Source organism: Rhineura floridana, chromosome 3, assembly GCF_030035675.1.
Source record: "Rhineura floridana isolate rRhiFlo1 chromosome 3, rRhiFlo1.hap2, whole genome shotgun sequence".
In the NCBI taxonomy this organism is placed as follows: domain Eukaryota; kingdom Metazoa; phylum Chordata; class Lepidosauria; order Squamata; family Rhineuridae; genus Rhineura; species Rhineura floridana.
In genome coordinates, this window is record NC_084482.1 from 220,043,134 (window position 1) to 220,064,862 (window position 21,729).

A 21,729-nucleotide genomic window follows, 5' to 3' on the forward strand; every position below is an offset into this window, starting at 1 on the left:
TATGGAATTTGCTCCCACAAGATGCAGTAATGGCCACCAGCTTGGATGGCTTTAAAAGAAGATTAGACAAATTCATGGAGGACAGGGCTATCAATGGCTACTAGCTGTGATGGCTATGCTGTGCCACCCTAGTCAGAGGCAGCATGCTTCTGAAAACCAGTTGCCGGAAGCCTCAGGAGGGGAGAGTGTTCTTGCACTGGGGTCCTGCTTGCGGGCTTCCCCCAGGCACCTGGTTGGCCACTGTGAGAACAGGATGCTGGACTAGATGGGCCACTGGCCTGATCCAGCAGGCTCTTCTTATGTTCTTATGTTCTTATGTTTAGAGGGTATGGTCTTCAGGAAACTGAGTGATTGATGCTTCCCCTCAAGTGTGACTAGAAAACACTGTGTTTGCAGCTGTCATTGAGCCCTTACTGTGGATGGTGCAAAGAGAAAACGAAGGTAAAAACAGCACCTTTAGGATGAAATTATGGTCCCATGTGGATAAGCCCTTCTATAAATCTAAATGCTTGACTGGGCATATGCAGGGTAAGGTGATCCTTCAAGGAAAACAGTCCCCAAAAAGTTCTCATTTGGAAGTTTGAAAACCATAATGGGCCTTCACCATTCCTCCTTTGATATTTCAAACTTTGAAGGGCCAGAGGTGGAGCGACTGCTTCGCTGCAGAAAGTCGCAGGTCAAATCCTCAGCATCTCCAGGCCAAGCTGCCAGTCAGTGTAGACAGCACTGAGTTAGATGGACCAAGGGTCTGAGTCGGAATAAGGCAGCTCCCTATGTTCCTATGGAACTATATTATGGGCTGGCAGAAGTTCTGAAGGGGCAGGGATGATTCAGGACAAACTGTCCGGCACACTACTTGATCCTCCAGCACTCCTAGCAGAGTATTTTGCTACAGAAACAAAAACAAAAGACAATGGTTAAGCCAGTATGGTGGAGTTGTCAGTGTGAGGCCCTTAAGAGTCAAGTGGAAGGATCTGAGAGGCCATCTAGTCCAACCCCATTGCTAGGTCAAGTCCTGTAAACATCCATCGGCCCACCGTGGCTTACGTCCCGCATCTCGGATCAAAATGTGTTACAAGCAAGGAATAAGATAATGTGTGACAGAGAGGAGCCTGTGGAGGAAACAGTTCCAAATGAGGACTCAAGCAAGGGAGGACAGCCCCACAGAGAAATCCCTTCCTGTCCCCCTAAATATGGCCTTCAGGCAGACCCTGAAACTGCAGCGAAGGGGAAGAGAGGAAGAAGAATTCAGAGGAAACCAAAGATGGATGGATCAAGCAGGCACAATGCAAGGAAATACCCAGGAAGGCAGAGATCTTCATTCCTGACCCCTAAATGCAGCCTTCACCATTATTATTAGTTTACTTAATATACTGCGTCATGTCCAAAAGAAGTTTCTGAGCAGTTCACAAAGCACAATATGGCCTTCAGGCAGAGCCTGAAACTGCAGCCAAGGGGAACAGAGGAAGAAGAATTTGGAGGAAACGAAAGAAGGACGGATCAAACGGGCACAATGCAGAGATCTCCCTTCCCGACCCACTAAATGCGGCCTACATATGGTGAAAGCAGCCAGTCACCATTCTTATTTGTTAACTTTTAACATGCTCAGAACAGGTTTCCAAGCAGTTCACGAAGTACAAAAACCGAAATACATGACACTGAAAAATATGAAATAGAGTCATCCTACAGCAAGATCTCTCTCTCCTCTCCCTTCGCCTCCCCAGTGCTGCTTCTCAGAACCCATCCCAGCCTGGGTCCTGTGCATTTATGGTTTGGGCTACAGGAGTCTCTGCACAGACATGAGGAGCAGGCTGGCTGCATGTGCTGCAGAGACTCCCCTTTCCCAGAACATGTCGGGTGGGAAGAGCGAGTTGGCACAAGCCCTCTGCAGCAGCTTCAGGGCCGGTCTAAGCCCTGGGCACAGCCCCCCGCAGCCCACATCCAAAAGCTGTGCTGTGCAGGAGAACCCATTTCCAAAAGGTGGTCACTCACCTGAAGTTTGAGTGGCCACCGGGTTGCCATTTTCCTGCTGAGGCACAAGCAGAGCATTGGAAGAGGAAATGACCTCCAAGGACCACACAACCCAATTAAAAAAGAAAAACTGGGAAGCTTATCTTGCAGGAAGGGAGTCTTTGTGGGGATGCACCTACCATCACTTTCTACATCCCTTTAGTCTTGGTACAAAAATGCCATTCAAATAGTGCTCCTGGGCACATCCAGGAGAGGAGTTTGTAGATACCTCCAGATTTTTTGGGGGGGGGGACACCACTCAGCAAATCCCTGGTACATCCTACAATAGTGTGATCTCCCCCCCTCCCCAATGTGTTCACAGTTTATACTTCCTGATGTACACAATGATCCCCAATAACACTACCGGCACTATCAGGAGAGCAGCCACAGCCCCGAAGATGCTCCTCAGATGGGATCTCTTTAAGGCTGAAATATGGGAAAGAGTAAAATGATTACTAGGAACCTACAATGAATATTCCCCTTTTATAAAGAAGGCTGCTGTGCATCTTTGAGAAAATCAGGTGGATAACCAGAACAGACACCCCATAACAGAGTAAAGAGGCCCCTAGAGAGAGAGAGAGTGAGGAGGAGGGTTGTCTCTTCCCATGGGGGAAGGCTTTTTTGTGGATAGGGACCTCCCTCTTCCTACCACGCATGCCTCCACCAGGATTAATTCTCCTTCAGGTCTTTAATGGCTTAACCACCCCTCACCACCCATCTACACACACACACACAGCTCACGCTACCTTCACTTAAAGCACTCACAACACTCAAAGCAAGTCAATTGGAACTCCAACTCAACTCTACTCAGTGACATCATAAAGACTCGGCCTCTCACACCAAATGACATCACCAGACATTCAGGGAACACTCTGCTCGCTGCTTGGAGACCCTGGCTCCCTGCAGACACTTGTTGTCATTGATCTTAATGATATTCATGTCCTTTCGTGATTATTATTCATTTACAGTACTGTATTGATATAAAGAGTGAAAGAAAGAAAATAAAAACAAGAACATACAACATCTCAAGCCCCACAAGAATTGCTACATTAGAAGACGTCTGTACCTCCCACCCAGACACTCACACCACCTACAACCAAGCAGAAGTGGAGGACTGATTTTAAAAGAAGCAAAAGCTGAGAGTTGCCATACACGTACCCTGGACTTCAGGAAAGCCCATTTTAACAAACTCATAACAATGGTGAGTAAGGTTCTGTGGCAGGCGACCCTAACTAGAAAAGGCGACCAAGACGGGTGGGAGTTTCTAAAAAAGGAAATTCTAAAGGCATAATGGCAAACAATCCCATCAAGGAAAAAAGGAGGAAGACAGCAGAAGAAGCCAATGCGGCTTCACAGAAAGCTTAGAGATGACCTGAAAACAAAAAAGGACACATACAGGAAGTGGAAGGAAGACCAGGCCACAAAGTAAGAGTACAGGCAGATAGCACAGAATTGCAGGGATGGCATCAGGAAGGCTAAAGCTGAGAATGAGCTGAGGTTAGCGAGAGATGCAAAAAGCAACAAATTGCTTCCTTCAGGTACATAGCTGAAGATCTCTCAGAACCACTGTCTATTATCTTTATGAAATCGTGGAGGACTGGTGAAATGTCAGATGATTGGAGAAGGGCTAATGTTGCCCCTATCTTCATAAAGGGGGAAAAGGAGGAACCTGGGAAGTACAGACCAGTCAATCTGACATCGATCTCTGGGAAAATTATGGAGCAGATTATAAAGCAGTCAGTCTGTAAGCACCTTGAAAACAATGCAGTGATTACTAGAAGCCAACATGGATTTATCAAGAACAAATCCTGCCAGACTAATCTTATCTCATTTTTTGATGGAGTACCTCATTTTTTGATCGAGTACAGAGGTAGACTGTGGGAATGCTGTGCACATAATATATCTCGACTTCAGCAAAGCTTTTGACAAAGTGCCCCATCATATTCTGATTAGCAAATTAGCTAAATGTGGGCTGAATGGAACAACTATCAGGTGGATTCACAGTTGGTTACAGAATCGTACTCAAAGAGTGCTTATCAATGATTCCTTTTCAAACTGGGGGGGGCAGTAATGAGCAGGGTTCCATAGGGCTTGCCCCAAAGCTAGTGCTATTCAACATTTTTATTAATGACGTGGATAAGGAGGTGCTCAAAATGCTTATGAAATTTGCAAATGATACTATATTGGGAGGGATAGCTAATATCCTGGAAGACAGAAACAAAATTTAAAGGGATCTTGATAAGCTGGAACATTGGACTGAAAACAACGGCATGAAATTTAAGCGGGATATGTGCAAAGTTCTACACCTAGGAAAAATAAACCAACTGCAGAGTTATAAGATGGGAGATACTTGGCTCAGCAAGTCTACATACGAGAAGGATCTTGGGATTGTAGTTGATCACAAGCTGATCACAAGCTGGCTGCAAAAAAGGCAAATGCTATTTTAGGCAGCATTAACAGAAGTATAGTTTACAAATCATGTCAAGAATTTGTTCCCCTCTATTCGTCACTGGTTAGGACTCATCTTGATTACTACGTCCAGTTCTGGACACCACACTTTAAGAAGGATGCAGGCAAACTGGAATGGGTTCAGAGGAGGGCAACAAGGATGATGAGGGGAATGGAAGCAAAGCCCCATGAGGAAAGACTGAAAGAACTGGGCATCTTTAGCCTTGGGAACTGAAGATTGAAGGGAGATATGATAGCAGTCCTCAAGTACTTGAAAGGTTGTCACATAGAGGAGGGCCAGGATCTCTTCTCTATCATCTGAGAGTGCAGGACATCGAATAATGGGCTCATGCTGCAGGAAGCTAGATTTCAAGTGCACATCAGGAAAAACTTCCTAACTGTTAGAGGGGTCTGACAATGCAATCAATGACCTCGAGAGGTGGTGGGCTCTCCAACACTGGGGTCATTCAAGAGATAGCTGGTCAGTCATCTGTTGGGAATTCTTTAATTTGGATTCCTGCATTGAGCAGGGGTTGGACTCAATGGTGTCATAGGCCCCTTCCAACTCTACAATGCTATGATTCTATGACTGGCTTCACTCAAACCCATGGCTTTTCTCAAAGGAGAGACCTGCAGTCTCCAAAGACTGAGGCTACATATCCATTATACATGTAAAACATGTTCCTCCCCAATAATCTTGGGAACTGTAATTTTTTAAGGGTGCTGGAAACGATAGGTCTGTGAAGGGTAAACTAAAGTTCTCAGGACTCTTTTTTGTGTGGCGGAGAAAGTGTTTCAAATGCATGGCATGTACACAACTCCAGTCTTTCTCTGGAGGAAGATGTAGCCTCTCTGACCAGAGACATACCATGTTTCTCAGTGGGTAGACCTGGAGCTTGGGGAGGGGGCGTGACTCTTTCCATGGCCGAAGGAATGAGATGACAGGGCAAAGCAGGGCCTGCTCTGCACTGGCCCAAATACCACAGAGTATTCTCTTAAAGAAGGATCTCCAGATCCTGGTATCGCAGGCCTGTAGTGGAGCTTGAAATACATAAAAAGGCCTTGAATGACCCTCAAACATTGATTTTCTTTGCGTTCAGGTGTATTTTTCATTCTGTTGATTAACTGCTCGTACAACTTTTACAAAATATTTTCTGGTATACTCTTACCACAGCAATAAACTGGGGCGCCGTAAAGGGAATCTGCTGTCCCTTCCAGAAGTAACATTTCCCACCCCAATAGTTTTGGCGTCCCCCTCCTCCAACTTTTCGCCTGCTTTGCATGCTAAAACACGAACAGTTTCCTCCTGGGTGTCCTCACTGTAACCGATGCTGCTGCTGCTGCTGCAGGGTCTCTTCCTGGAGTCTCTCTTTCCTCCCTGGATGAAAATTCTCCCTGAAGAACTGCCACATGCATGCCACTCTCCCAGCTAGCCAGCCAGCCCTCCCTCCCCCCCAGCCTCTCACCAGGCTCCCTGAAAGCCATGTCTAGAGGCTCCAGAAGACCATCATGCTCCACGTGGCACCAGTAGTGGTCCTTGTCCTCAGGGTCTATCTGGATGCTGAGCCAGGCGTAGTACGTCCTGTCTGAGTTGGGTGCCACATCCCTGCGGAAAGTCTCCTGCTCCAAGACCTCCCTGTCCTTCCTCCAGGTGGTGTCGATCTCCTTGGGGTAGACGCCGTAGGCCTGGCAGATGAGAGTTTCCAGCCCATCATGACCTGCCATGAGAGTAACTTTCACCGTTGGAGGGTCTGTAAAAATGGCAATGTTGGCATTCAAATGCATAATATGAGCACTTTTCCAGTGGCTGGCAGGGTGGGTGCTCCCCTTTAATGTTAGGAAGGGAGCCTCTGCAGCTAACGAATCCCAACATCCAGGTTGGAGGCTGGAAATCCTAAAGCAGGGCCTGATGTTGCAAATGTGGGTCTGGTCATTGCCTGGATGGGAGACCACCTGACGAACACCCTCCCCCACCCCAGATGCTGATGGGAGGAAGGCCAGCTGTCAATATCATACAGGTAGCCCCTTTCAGCCTGAGGGCCACATTCTCTTCGGGGCAACCTTCCATGGCCACAAGCCAGAGACGGGTGGGGCAGAGGTGGAAGTGGGCGGAGCCACAAACTCCAATTTTATCTTTGTACTTCCTGTACACCCACAAATGGGTATTTAGAAGAGAGACATTATCAGAGTTTCAAGGGCACATTCCAGCCAGACGGACATACTCAAGGGGGATATGAAGTAGGGGAGCAGGGAGAGTCCTGAGGGCCAGAAAGAGAGGCTTAGGGGCCCCCAGGCTCCTCCAGCATCTTGTTGCGCTGAAATTGTGCCTCAGTCAGCAGCAACTGGCATTGTTGCATCTGCCAGACCTGGGTTCAGATCTCTCTAAAGGGGAGTTCACTTTGCAAGGAGGACCAAAGCTTGTTCTTCACTCCAGGGTCTCCGATGCTTATAATTGCTCCTCTTGCGTGCAGGAAGCTCGATCCTCAGCATCCTCACGCAGGGCTGGGAACACTGAGTCCCAGTCAGTGTAGACCTAGGGTTGCCAACATGCTGTATTTTAATTATATGTGGGGTTTATAGTTGATATTATAGTGATAAACTGCTTAGAAGCAATTCAGCATTTAAGCAGCATCTAAAGGAAATAAAATAATAATAATAATTGTAACAGCCTCACAAAAGGAAGCTTTAAAAAGGAAGAACTGACTTATTTATGGGGGGACTTAATATATTGTGGCTTCCGAATCGCATGAAAATGGTTTCAGATGGTATCAGAACAGCACCAAACTCTGGTGATAATATTAATGATTTAGAACGCTTCTGATTTATGCTGGAAATGCAGAAAAGCAAGAGGGCCTTCTTACGCTAATCCTCATGCTAAACATTCTTGGAAGCAAATGCGGAACACGGTGAATGTTATGTTGGAAGTCTCTACCCCCAATTTGTCCAATTAGAAACATTATGCCCCTAGGATGAGGATGTGGGGAGGGGAACACGTTCCTGCCCTGCCCATTGCTCACCTCTGGTCTGGTTGTAGTGTTTTTGCAGATTCTGCAGGTCCCTTCTGAACCTCTGCTCGCTGCTCTGAAATCTCCAAGTGTTTATATCCCAGAACTGAGGATAGTACTTCTCCACATTCTTCATCCATGAGATGCGAGGCTGGGCCCGCCTCGTCTGGCTGTCGTAGTAAGTAGCGAGCTGGCCATCCACATACGTTACCCCACTGAACTGGACCAGTCCTTGGCTGGGCTCCCACAATGCACTGTACATGCCATCCATGGAATGAGATGAGGAACCTATAAGGGAAAAAAAAGGGGGGGCAGAGTTAGAGGGGCACATGGGCACACCCCAAACGAGCCTAGGAACTCTCTGTGTAACAGCATCCTGCACCTCCACAGAAGCAGAAAGAGAGTCCTTTGCCCTGATATGAGATCAACCCACCCTCAGCAGCTCCTGATAAGTTCTGTCAAAAAAGAAGTCTGGGTTGCCCCAGGCCCCAAAACCCTAATATGGACAGTTTGGGAACTTTCTTCCAGTTGCTTTGTGCTCCTTGCAGACAAGAGGGGATCTGTCTGCCTGCCTCTCTCTCCTTCTCTCTTTCCCCCTCCCAAGCAGCAGAATTTGGTTCCCCATTCAAGATGGAACCGCCGCCTGCAGAAGGAGCCACGCTTTACACACCTCTCCCCAAAGAAGCTGTGGACTACCCACCCTCTCGGCAGCCCCATTTTCCTCACGGTGCTTCTATGCCATTATTATTTTATTGATAATAATATCCAAGCTAATACCTTGGAAGACAGGAACAAAATGCAAAGGGAACTTGAGAGGCTAGAGCATTGGGCTGAAAACCACAGAATGCAATTCAACAGGGATAAATGCAAAGTTCTACACTTAGGAAAAAGAAACCAAATGCAGTTATAAGATGGGGGATAGATACTTGGTTCAGCAATACGACATGCAAGAAGGATCTTGGGGTTGTTGTTGATCACAAGCTGAACATGAGCCAACAGTGTGATGTGGCTGCAAAAAAGGCAAATGCTATGTTAGGCTGCATTAGCAGTCGTTTCCAAATCTTGGGAAGTATTGGTTCCCCTCTATTGGCACTGGTTAGGCCTCACCTTGAGTACTGCCTCCACTTCTGAACATCACACTTTAAGAAAGATGCAGATGAACTGGAACAGGTTCAGAGGGGGGCAATGCAGATAATCAGGGGACTGGAAACAAGGCACTATGAGGAGAGACTGAAAGAACTGGGCATGTTTAGCCTGGAAGACTGAGGGGAGATATTATATGATAGCACTCCAAGTACTTGAAAGGTTGCCACGAAGAGGAGGGCCAGGATCTCTTCTCGAACATCCCAGAGTGCAGGACATGGAACAATGGGCTCAAGTTGCAAAAAGCCAGATTTCGACTGAACATCAGGAAAACTGTCAGAGCGGTACAACAATGGAACCAATGACCTACAGAGGTGGCGGGCTCTCCAACACTGGAGGCCTTCAAGAGGCAGCAGGATATCCACCTGTCAGGGATGCTTTAATTTGATTTCCTGCATTGAGCAGGGGGTTGGACTAGATGGCCTTGTAGACCCCTTCCAACTCTACAACTCTATGATTATTTATTACATTCCTATTTCATCCTTCCTCCCAAAGGAGCCCAGGGCAGCATACAACAAACCAGCAAGTCATTAATATTAAGAATAAGTAAGTAAAAGCATTTAGAGTTATTAATATCTAAGGCAATTCTTACTGTGCATTTGCAGCCTACGATAACAACAATGGACTGCATTGCAGGGTGGTTGTAAACCACCCTGCCTCAGCTTTGACCTCCCCCCCCAAAAAAATCCTTTGAGAATGTGCGACCAGCCCCATATGGATATTCTAGAGAGCAGATACTGGTTTATAGCTTTTAACCCCCTTTTCTGTTCTGTTTTGCCTGAGTAAAAAAGTTATCTCGTTTGCTGTCAGAACAGCTTAACCCTTTAGGTTAACGAAAAGTGCCTTTGCCCGAGTATGCAAGGTTTAGGGTTCCACAGAACCCTTCCTCAGAAGTAGCTCAAATCGAAGAGGTGCAGCGTTCCTCAGTCTGGGCAGAGAAACAACCCAGGAAAATAAACAGGAACCGCAGATCAGAGAGGAGTAACCCCTCAGGTGGAAGGGTTGGGGGGCTTGGTAGCACACAGCCCCCCCGCATTAAATATCGCAAACTTCCTGCGTTTCGAATATCAACGAGTCCTACACCATCTTCAAAGGCCATTTTTATGGCGTTGTGAGGAATATCTACACAGCGGATGTGGGGAGGTCTTTAAGCAGCGAGGTCGGAGGGGTGGATATGAAATGCGGAAAAGGCGAATTAGATGTGACAACAGTAAAGGCCGTTTCTAAAGCTCTTGCAGATGCCGGAGGGGCGGCTGCCGCTGACTCCGAGGCTGCTGAGTTGAACAATGGGGCCCACCACGACCAGGGAGAGAAATCCGGGCTCCACTTGAACCAGAATGGAACCAGACTGCTGGCACTTAAAATTAAAAAGGTAGCAGAGCAGCTTTTAAACTGACTGAGGGGGGAAACCCGACAGGAGCTGAGAAAGGTCCGGTTCGGAATAAACCTCCCCCCTGGGATAAAAACCAAAGAAATGATGAAATTTTAAAAGGGGTAGGCCTAGAAGTAGGCATTGTGAGAGCAGGGGCACAGGATATAAATTCAGAAGAGCAAAATTACCACAGGCCTAACCACAAGTGCCAAAGACACTTGAAGAGAGACACTGCTTACAAGTGCCTGTACGCTAATGCTAGGAGCCTCCGAACCAAGATGGGAGAACTGGAGTGCTTGGTCTTAGAGAAGAGCATTGATATAGTGAGCATAACGGAGACCTGGTGGAATGGAGAAAACTAGTGGTATATGGTTATCCCTGGATATAAACCACAGTCTGCAGGAGAGCTTCTCCTGCATGTTCCAAAGATCTCAGAAGCCCCCTCTACAGTGACTCGGAGCAGGGCTTTTATGGTGGTGGCCCCTGTTCTGTGGCACAGCATCCCTATCAAGGTACAACAGGCACCTACTCACTGTACTTTTCTGAAGCAACTGAAGACATTTTTGTTCTGCAAAGTCTTCCCAGCTGGAAGAATAGGTCTCTGCCATGAGAGCTGGAAGGGATCTGTAAGGCCATCAAGTCCAACCCCCTGCTCAATGCAGGAATCCAAGTTAAAGCACTCCTTGGAGACTCCTTGGTATTGATTTATTTTAATCTGCTGATATTTTCTGTATTGTTTTAATCTGTTTCACCGTTTTTATTGCCTTGTGTACATTGCTTTCAGATATGGGTGGAAACCGATTAATAAGTCTGTTGACTGTATTGGCATTTTCATATAAATATTTTATACAACTTTATATAAACAACTTAAGAGGTTGTTTTATAAATTAAGCTGTCTGCACAGCTTTTTAAAATTAAGCTGATTTTATTATTGTCAATCTGTAATTCTACTGGAAATGCTTATATATTTTATATTGATTGAGATGTTTAATGGTAGTTTATAATATTTTAATTTAGTATAAAATGTTTGTTATCAAAAGGAATTTTTTGTATTGTCATATGTTTTGAAATGATCTAGTGTTTGAGTGTTTTTAAAATGATGGATTGATTTGCATTTTTTTTGGCTGTGAGCCAGTTCGGGCATATTTATATGGAAAAATGACAGGCAAACTGAAATAAATAATGGCTTGCATTGAACATAGTGCTAAGAGGAATACTCCATCAGCACAAGCATTTCTTGCTTCCTCTCTCTTCCCTCTATGCACTGAACTGGGGAGGGGGTTCTTCTGTCCCTCTAGCACAGATGGGGGGAGGAAAGGGAGGAAGCCATATTGCGCTACCTGCAGCCCTTGCACTGGCTCCTGGTAGCAGAACAGGGTAGTTGAATGCCACCTGATACACATTTTTAAAAAATTAAATAAAGTTTTTGTAAACTAAAGTACTTAAAATCAGACACCTTGAAAGAAGTTACAAAACATGAAATGATGATAAGTACGAACAGGCATTTATTTTCTAAGATATACATGCATAAAATGATATAAGTTAAAGAATGTATGATAAAAGAAGTCCAAGGTGTGGGAAATAATATCCAAATTCAAATTTGGGAGCATCTGTGGTGTGGAGGCAGTACGTGTTCCCCAAGCATGAATAGAGGGTGATGGTGGAAGGGGTGTGCTACTTCTCCCCCACTCTAGCCAGAGGCCCCTAGCCAGGGCCCGACCCAGCCGCCCTTTGGCGCCGGGCCTGGTGAGGGAGATGGAAGGCTCCTGCAGGTCTGGAAGAGAAAGCTGGAAAAGAAGCAAAGCAGAAAGGACAGAATCGCAGTGGTGAAACCACACACAAGGAAGGAATTGTAGTGATATTTTGTGTCAATGTATACTAGCCTGAATAAAAATAGCTCTCTTTTCTGGAACTGGCTGCATTCATTCACTTGGGCTGCAATCCGAACTGCACTGGAAGTCAGCTCCATTGAGTTCAACGTGACTGACTTCTGAGCAGACATGGTTAGGACTGTGCTGTTGGTTATGATGGAGAATCCAGAATATGTCTCTGCCAACTAGTTGCATTTCAGTGTTTTCGGTAGTTCCTATTCCCCAAACTACCCAACCCATCAAACCTGGGTTGTGGCCATTTCCCTCCCCCCACCCAACTTGGGATGCCATTGCAGCGCTGGCAGATGTCGCTGGTCCAGGGCTATGCATACACCTGGCAGACTGAAATGCACAAGATTGCACAAAGTCCCAAAATCTCCATATGAAAAATGCTGCTTTCTTGGATTCTTGCCTGTCCCAGCGTAAAGGCATCCCCTTCCCTTGTGTTTCCCCACCTGGCTGCCTCTGCTCATTTCAGCAGGAGAAGCCAGAGACTGAATCTGGGCATTTCTGCAGGGAAAGCGGGTGACTCAGTAGGTGGCTGTTAGGTCCAAACCCAACAACGCAAGCTGTCACTGTCTACTCAGCTCGCATACACCCGGGAAGGTGCAGAGTTGAGAGCAAAAGCCTATTGTCAGAGACCAAGAAATAACACGCACACACAATGTTTACCTTTGCAAAGGAGTCCCAAGACCTGCCAGCATGCAACTTTTCAGAAATGGGAACCCCGTTTATTAAAATGCAGCAGATTATATAGTTCCCCCAATGGTTACAGAAATGGGGACCAGACGTCATAGAGAAACAAAAAAAAAACTACTTAGACAAAGTAATATCTTAGATATAGAAAGAGGGGTGCTTACAGGATAACAAAAAAGCAAAGAACATCTTGCCTTCTTAGAGACAGGCTTGCATAGTTTTCTACGACCTTGAGATAAGCACCCAGTTACCAGGGAAACGAAAGATAGATAGCCTAAATGAGGCCCCATTTACAAGGGGGGTCATAAACTAAGAACAACACTCAGGTTACTTTGGTAGAGGTCTGCATCTCAAGGTTTACACTATGAAAATGCAATATAGGCATTCTTTTAACATACTACTAGAAACATTATGTGAAACCAAAATATAGATATGGACTAGGGTTGCCAGGTCTCCGGTTTTCTGCCGGAGTCTCCGGCAAAAAGGGGCCAACTTCGGCCTCCGACTAGAGTTTGTTTGAAGCCGTTGATCTCCGGCTTTTCAGTGTCTCCATCAGGCACGCATGCGTGATTGACACACACATGCATGATGGCTGTGGCTGGACGGCTTCCTGCCCTTTGTGATTGAGGGAGGGACTACCAGAGAGACAGAAAGTGCCACCATTGCAGAGCAGTAGGAGCAGCCTTCATCTGAGGTTATTTATTTATTTATTTTTAAAACTTATATACTGCCCGACTAGCAATAGCTCTCCGGTTAGAGGCAGGCTTGTTGGTAGATAGGCCTTGGGGAGTCGTGGAAAAGAGCGGAATTGGTTCTGGGGCAGGAGGCCTGGTAGGCCGTCCGAGAGAGAGAGAGAGAGAGAGAGAGAGAGAGAGAGAGAGATTTTTGTGACTGAAATAGCTGAGATATCATTTTAAATTGTCCTTTACTGTGGCAGCCTGCTTGATATACCCATTGTACTGCTTTTTTGGGGGAAAAGACCTATTAAATACAGACTATTCATGTTCATACTTTCATTGGTCTGCTTGAATTCTAGATGGCGAATGTTTACTCAGGCAGAAACATGATATTTAGCTTAAAACCTTCAACCTTGTAAAGGTCTAAGTGCCTCATTATGGAACGGGACAAGAGCGGAAGACTGCTGTATTTGCTCTTTTCTAATGTTAAGATGTACCTTCACCATAAGGCCCTAAGGTGTGTTATAACAATCTAAAAATACAATATTAATATCCGTTAAAACAATTTGCAATAAGAATAATACTGTGATTAGTTATATATATATAAAAGTTATAGTTAGTTCTATAACCCACAGTGTGGGTATACACACACACACACACACACACACAAACATATATATCAGCAAAGACAGGAGTGTAGTTTTGCAAGGTCTCAGGGAGTCTTACACCCCTTACTTTTTTGGTAGCAGGGTCCCAGCATGGTGCCTCTGTCTCCAGCATCATACTAGCCAATCAGAGTAAAAAGAGATGAGTCAGCCACTGAGAAGACTCTTCTCAGTAGCTAACTCTCTTCTTTTTCATCATCTGTTGGTGTGGGATAACACATTAACAAGGACCTCATTCTCAACCAAGCAGAAAAAAAAAGGAGGAGGAGGGCTGTGACAAACATAAACATAAAGGGACCCTGTATATCTGAATTTGCCACTACACTACTGCTCAAAGGACAGGGTAAAGAGGTGCTTTTTCAGCATATAGTGAAAGCTATACAATGATCATGCTAGACGAACCTCTCAGGGGAGGAAATCCCACAATTTAGGGGCTGCCTCAGAGACAACCCTTCCCCAGACTGCCATTCCCCACACTCAAGAGGGTCCTCACTGCTGATCTTAACACCCCAAAGGGAAGGAGGTGGTCTTTCAGATATTTGGAGCCTAAGCCATTTAAGGCTTTATACACAATGTGAGCACAGAAACTGGCAACTGGTGTAGTCATTTTAAAATGGGTTATATATGCTCTAAATGGATCCCTAGCCAGTAACCTGGCCATTGCCAATGCATTATGGATCAGTTGAAGTTTCTAAGTTGTCCTCAAGGGCAATGCATTTATGCTGCAGTCCAACACACACCTGGGAGAAAGTGCTAGTTAACTCAATGGGATGTACTTTTGAATGAGTAGACATATATAGGAGGGGGGGGAGAGAGAGAGAGAGAGAGAGAGAGAGAGAACTATCTATGATAATATACCTTTTCTGATGATGTTGACATTCATCCCTCTCCTTTTCTTTCACTTCTAATTAGTTTACCAAAAGGAGAATCAGGAAGGGGAGAACCTCAGGGAGATGGGCTGAGGAACCCCAGGGAGAGGGCTGCATAACCCTCAGAGAGGGGCTGAAGAACCTCAGGGAGAGGGCTGAAGAACCTCAGGGGGGGGCAGAGAGAGCAATGGGCTGCATAACCTCAGAGAGAGGGGGGGCTGCTGTGGGCTGAACAATTCTCAGAGCTGATGTGCCTGTCCCTCCACCTTTATCTTGCTGTAGATAGCCAGGACGAGGTCCAGAACATCCAAGAAGCACGCACAGCAGGATCTTGGTAGGTATGCCTTTATGGAATCATATGGCTTCCTTTATGGAATCAATCCATGTCTTGTTTGGCCTTCCTCTTTTTCTACTCCCTGCTATTTTCCCAAGCATTATAAAAGATTATTCTTATTTTGTATAATCTTTTATAAGACGTTTCATCTTGATGCAATTAAAAGCCATTCAATTGCTTCAGCAGGCAAAAAAGTCATTAAATAAATAAATAAATTAAGTGGTCTGCCAAGACCCTCAGTAATGTTCAAGTAGTGGTGGTGGTGAGTTTGCAAATCCCTGGTCTATCGCCTTGCTGTCTGGTTGTGAGCTTACAGGATGTGTTTGACTGGCGTGACTTCCGGGAAGGGTGACTTAGCCTGTGCCTGCTTTTGAGACGGGCTCCTGCCTCAAAAGAAGCTTATTCAGATATATCAGTCAGTTTTTTCTTTTTTTTTTGACTGATTAAACTTCTCCCGGGTAGGGAGAAACGAAGAGATTAACCTCAAAGCCTATTTTTGTTGGGACGACCAGATCTCATTAATTTATGGGACGAGGTCCAGCCGACGAAGGTGGGACGGATTTTCAACAGCAAGCTCTATCTGTTAAAGCGAACGTTCATCTTATCTTCTAAGAGAGAACGCACTAACAGGCAAGCACCCTTCTTTCTATATTTTTCTTTTACTTGACTTAAATTGTTGCTGTTTAAAAGAGATTTGCCAGATTGATCGGTTTTTGACATCTCACTGGGGAGCCGTAACTTCTCTCTGCTACGCACTAATTAATAGCTTATCTCTGTTTTTGTTGCAAAAAGCTGTCCTGGATTTGCATTCTAAAGATATACACAGAAGAGGGATTTCTATTCCAGATTTTTATTTTGAAAAATATTATACTGTTTTGAGACTACTCTCTTTTTGGTCTATTTTATTTTGACGAATCTGTTTCTTGACGATTGCCATTAATTGTTTCGATCCTGGGAACTGCATTTTGTTTACTTAACTATTGGAGAGATAAGGCTGTCTGCTCTGTTTATACTGTGATGTCACCAAGTTTGGAGTATTAACCCAATTGTTGCTGAAATAAGAAGTGGTTTTCCTATATTTTTCTTTTAAAATGGCAATTAAGAAAGTGGCTGAGAATCTGGAAATAACTATGTTTCAGAAAATAATGGATGAGATTGAGATAACGAAAATTGAATTGAGTAAAATGAAGCAGGAGATTAAAGATATAAGGGTCCCTGTGAGAGAGGTGACCCTGGAAGGGGTACCTGTGAGAGAGGAGACCCCGGAGATTGGAACAGGGGTCCCTGTGAGAGAGGAGACCCTGGAGACTGGAATAGGGGTCCCTGTGAGAGAGGAGATCCCGGAGATTGGAACAAACGTGGAACAGGAACAAGATTTGGAGTCTATGGACTTTAGAAATAAAATCTATTGTTTGGAACTCAATGTTATCTCTGAAGAAATTAATGAAGATTTTAGAGATAAAGTTATCAATGGCATGGATTATCTTCTGGACTGGAATGATGTGATGGAGCCCAATATAGAGAAAATTTATGGAATTAACTGCAGCCATGTGACAATGGAAAAACTTTTAAGAGATGACCCAGTGTATTTTGAAAAAAAGAACAGAGATATGATTTTACAGCAGTATTTCAGCAACCTATTCAGAATGGATGGCAAGAAAATATTTGGGATAGAGGTAATTCCCATCAGACTCTTACTATATGACTATGGCTTTGACAGCAAGATTATTATGGAATACTGATAATGGAAGATTGGATATTGAAATTACTGGACTTAACAAGACTACTGAAGATGGAAGATGGAAAATGGAACTAATAGAGATAATAGAACGATGGCTACTGAAATTACTGAACCTAACAGATTCTGATGTGTTGGATTAATTGAAATGTTTATTTTGACTATGGTTATGACAATAAGATTATCATAATTAGTAATGAGATGGATTAATCGATATGCTTATCTGGAAAAAAAATTGATAGATATATTTCTTAAAGAATTGAAACCTCTCTTTGACTTTTTGTGGAAAGAGTGAAGTAATGTTTATGAGATTTGATGATTAAGTAAGATAACTATTGGAGGAAAGTGATTTTATAATATGACTTAAGAGACAGGATTGTTATATATTATAGACTTATAACTGATTTGATCTTTGACAAATGGGAAGTCAATATTTTACTCTTTATTTTTTATTTTTGTTTTTTTTTTTTCTTTTTTTCTTTTTGTTTAACTATTTTTGATTTTGTTTTTTGTCTTTGAATGTTTTATGATTTTGTTTTGTATGTTTTATGAAAATCTGAATAAAAATTATTGAAAAAAAAAAAAAAAAAAAGGATGTGTTTGACTGGCCTGGGTTGGATGCTGGGTTTGAAGAACATAAGGACAGCCCTGCTGGATCAGCCAAAGGCCCATTCAGGTTTGCACAGTGACCACCTAGATGCCTGTGGGAAGCCCACAAGCAGGACCCGAGTGCAGCAGCACTGTCCCCACTTGTGATTCCCAGCAAATGGTACACAGAGCCACATAGCTTATCATATGAAGGGCCTTTACTCTGATCCAACAGGGCTCCTCCAGCAGCATTGTGACATACTTGTGTACAGGGCTGGATTTCCCACTAGGCCCCTGCATTAGTGCCTATGAAACTCCTACAGGTCTACAAGAAAGTTTGGGTTCTACAAAATAAGTTAATTAATGCAAATTATTGTGTGATGTAGCAGTTTAATAGTGAATTAAATGTGTGGTGTGAATGTGGCATTGTGTGCACTCTGCTGTCCTGATTTTAAACAACAAACACTGTCCTTAATTTGCCTGTGAGGAACATGTTGAGGAATACTGCCTTTTTTTTTTTTTTGTTAGTGTGCAGACAGGTGCTAAAATGTTCTATTTTGCAGCCTATTTTGCATTCTTAGCTATTAAACCTCCCGAGAAGGTTGTGTGGCTGCATCGTGATGTAAATTGCACACAGAGACAAAAAAAAAACACCACACCTCCAGACACGGCTTTCATCACTGTATCTCCTTTGCCAGGTTGTAAATGTGCTTGGCTGTGCATCAGTTCTGTAATAACTACAGTCAGCTCACAACTCTCATCAGGCCTACAGATAATTGAGGGCGATGGGAGTTTGGGGTCCAGCAACATCTGGAGGAACACAGGTTCCCCCATCCTCACCGTAGAGCCAATCTGAGCCCAAGGGCCGCATTCCTTTCTGGGCAGTCTTCTGAGGGCCATGTCCCAGTAGTGAACATGGCCACTGGCCAGAGGCAATGAATTTTACCTTCTATGTTGTTGTTATGTGCCTTCAAGTCGATTACGACTTATGGCGACCCTATGAATCAGCAACCTCCAAGAGCATCTGTCATGAACCACCCTGTTCAGATCTTGTAAGTTCAGGTCTGTGGCTTCCTTGATGGAATCAATCCATCTCTTGTTTGGCCTTCCTCTTTTTCTACTCCCTTCTGTTTTTCCCAGCATTACTGTCTTTTCTAGTGAATCATGTCTTCTCATTACGTGCCCAAAGTATGATAACCTCAGTTTCATCATTTTAGCTTCTAGTGATAGTTCTGGTTTAATTTGTTTAACATGGCTGCAACCATATCTACTCAGAAGTAAGTCCTATTGAGTTCTATGGGGCTTAGTTCCTTAATAAGCATGTTTACAGTTGCTGCCTTCAGGGGCATCTATCTGTGCTCCCATCTAACGTCTCTGCAACACTAAGCTTCTTTCTTCCAATAATGGCCTGGCCTGAAAACACGTAAACCCTTCTTGCCAGAAGCAAGTAAGCTAGATTAAATGTTCCCTAAAGGTGTTGAACTGTGACCTGGCAGACCAGGGTTGGAATCCCCACACAGCCATGAAGCTCCCTGGGTGACCTTGGGCCAGTCACTGCCTCTCAGACTCAGAGGAAGGCAATAGTAAACCACCTCTGTCTGAATACTGCTGTAAGAAACGTGGTTTTCCTTAAGGGAAAAAAACCCTATGAGACCCCCAAAAAGGTCTTTCAGGGAAAACTCACAACAGAGACAATTGTGAAGCAGTTTTCAAAGCTTTATTTCATTCTTGCAAGGACGGGTGCCTACCAGAAGGCAGACACACCCAACATGACATTGGTACAGACTTTTATTCCCTAGCTCGACGCTATGGTTCCCTCCCCTGCCTCCTCATTGGACAGAGTACTACAGGGTTCACAGCCTATCCGAGACGCCTAATCATGTCACATGAAACTCCTCCCCTGTTTACATCTCCCACTCCTCAGTTTTAAGTTACCTTATACCCTTATTTATTATTTCCCATATATGGTATATTGCTCAGCTATATGGTATATAGTCAGCTATAGGTGACTATACTCTCCCGCCAAAAGAGTTTAGTATGGAAATAACTTTCCCTTTTCAGCCAATCCCAGGGAGGCTCCTGCGCAGGAGTCACTCCCCACCCGCAAGCGGCAATTGCATTGGATGGCTGTGCGAGCATGCTGAGGTGTAGTGCGAGCGGGGCAGGGCTTTGCAGTGGCGGTGGGTCGTCGGGGTGGCTGAGGTGAGTGCTCCGGCAGGGGGGGGAGGAGGAGGAGGAGGGAGAGGGTCCCCTGCAGCCGCCCACCCCTGGGTCAAGCGGGCAGAGCAGTGGCGTCACTACGGGGGTCCAGGCAGTGCACACAGCACCTGGGTGACACCATGAGGGGGGCGACACCCAGAACCGCCCGCCCCATCGCGGGGCAGGGCGCCGTTGTCCGGCAAAGGAGCCGAGAAGCGCTCCGGCCCGGCAGAGCTTGGAAAAGTTACTTTTTTGAACTACAACTCCCATCAGCCCCAGCCAGCATGGTGCTGGCTGGGGCTGATGGGAGACGTAGTTCAAAAGAGTCCGGGTCAGCGTTGGAGAGCAGCCAACTCCTCCTCGGAGGGAGGCAGGCAGGCAGGCGGGTCGGCATGCCATGAACGGCTTTTCTCCTCACTCCCATGGACCGTCTTCGCAACCCTCCCCTCCAGCGGCTTCCTCCAATGAGGCGCTTGTGATGTTCATGTATTAGTGTATATATGGTAAGTGCTGTTTGTATAGGAGATACATGGTAAGTGGAATGAAAGAGGAGGGGGGAGTAAATGGGCAGTAGAATGCTGGATGATTGGCTGAGGGTTGAGAATGGCTGAGAGTATAAATGGAAGGATGACAGTTAAATCTGGGTGGACGTTAGTGAGTTGTTTGAGAGGGTGGACGGTGAGCGTGAAGTGGGTTGTTTTGGTGGGTTTTTGAGAGGAGATTGGGTGGAGAGTGTGGAGTTCAGATTAATACTAAGACCAGTACCTCAGGAATAGATGTGACCATATGCTTAAGTGCCTTTATGAAGAAATCTTGTTATCTTTGTTATTTAATAAATATATTTGGTTTACCAAAGGCCTGATCCTTGGCTGGGGTTTCACAGACCAGAAGGGAGGGTAAGGTAATGACCAAGGCTGAAGGGAAACTGTAACAAATGGTGGCAGCGGTGAAGGGGAGAATATAACACCACAAGTATTCAGAGCAAACCAGAATTATCTGCATTGATACAAAGGGAGTGGGACAGCTTGAGCAGTCAGTCACAGAGGTAACCTGATAGAGAGACTCAGGTAGAGTCTCTGGAAATACTGGTTATAGGACGTGACTGGTGGTGCTGCCTAGCAGGGGGATCTGTTGAGATCTGTGCTAGAGCGAGGAGAGAAACCATAAAAAGGGACAGTCCGGACTGATGGAGTCCCTGGTGGTGCCTAGTGACAGGCAGTTACCACGAGCAGGTAGGAACCTGACAGGGAGAGCCAGGGAAGGGCATCACAGCACTCAAGCTGGCTGAGGTGTGTGAGGGAGAAGGAGAGAGTTGTGTGCCCTGCCGCTCGGCTGGCCACCCGCCCGCCTACTGCCCCTCATCGCCTCACACACACAGCATAGTCAATAGTTGTCCTGGTCTTTCCCGCCCCCCAGGCTGGCCTTCACCCATCCCCCTCCTTGCTGCATGGTAGAGATGGGGGTTTAGTGAGAGGGTGGGTGATGCAGCTTTCTCCCCTACCCTAAATATCCCCACCCTCACTTCATAAACGTACTTTTTATTTTGAAGGTGTGGAGATAAGGGGAAAGGTGTTGTATCATCTCTTAAAGCGGTTTGTTTTATATGGGGCGGGGGAAAAGTATACAAGTAGCCTAAAGTTAGGCTACTACTGCTACTTCTCCTTACAGCGCAATTCCATATTATACAGCCACGGGAGTGGCTGTATACTATAGTCAGCGAGGATTTTTCACATTCCGCAATGTTAAATGGAAAATATCCCCCCGTGCCATTCTGAGGCTTCCCATAAGCTCATTTCAAAACAAAACCTTACAAAACGTATAGTTCTGAACTCAAAAACGCTTGCTTAACAAACTTCTAATTTTCATGGCGATACACAAAACAGTCAGAGAGAATCGAGGGTTCAAAGTGTAAAAAGAGAGAGAGAAACCTCAGAGCCCTTTTGGACTTTTTTTCTGCGAGTTCTCATAATCTGTTGAAATTCATTAAAAATCAGCCATGTTCACAGAGTACCTGTAATCCTAATACTGACCTTGCCCCATACTCTGACCTTCATCTACTGCAGTTTAAAAGTTAAAAAAAATGCCTGGCTGATCTTTAATTAATTTAAGACATT

The 21,729-nt window shown here is 45.1% G+C and overlaps 2 protein-coding genes across 3 annotated transcripts in view; one reads left to right on the forward strand and one right to left on the reverse strand.

The window, feature by feature from the left end:
- Positions 1–2,326: 2,326 nt before the first annotated feature.
- On the reverse strand, positions 2,327–21,687 carry LOC133379010 (patr class I histocompatibility antigen, B-2 alpha chain-like). The gene is made up of 4 exons (XM_061613622.1): positions 21,646–21,687; positions 7,476–7,751; positions 5,925–6,209; positions 2,327–2,436 (listed from the first exon to the last, which is right to left on the reverse strand). Exons 1-4 carry the CDS (start codon positions 21,653–21,655, stop codon positions 2,327–2,329), a joined length of 681 nt encoding a protein of 226 aa, XP_061469606.1. The 5' UTR covers positions 21,656–21,687.
- Positions 19,609–21,729, forward strand: part of LOC133381680 (major histocompatibility complex class I-related gene protein-like) — a 34,332-nt gene continuing 32,211 nt past the window's right edge. The window contains exon 1 of one of the 2 annotated variants that reach the window (XM_061621057.1): positions 19,609–19,618. The gene's annotated coding sequence lies outside the window, so the exon portion shown is untranslated. Of the gene's footprint in view, positions 19,619–20,087; positions 20,119–21,729 lie in introns of those variants that run through there. The other variant, XM_061621058.1, reaches the window with a different exon arrangement.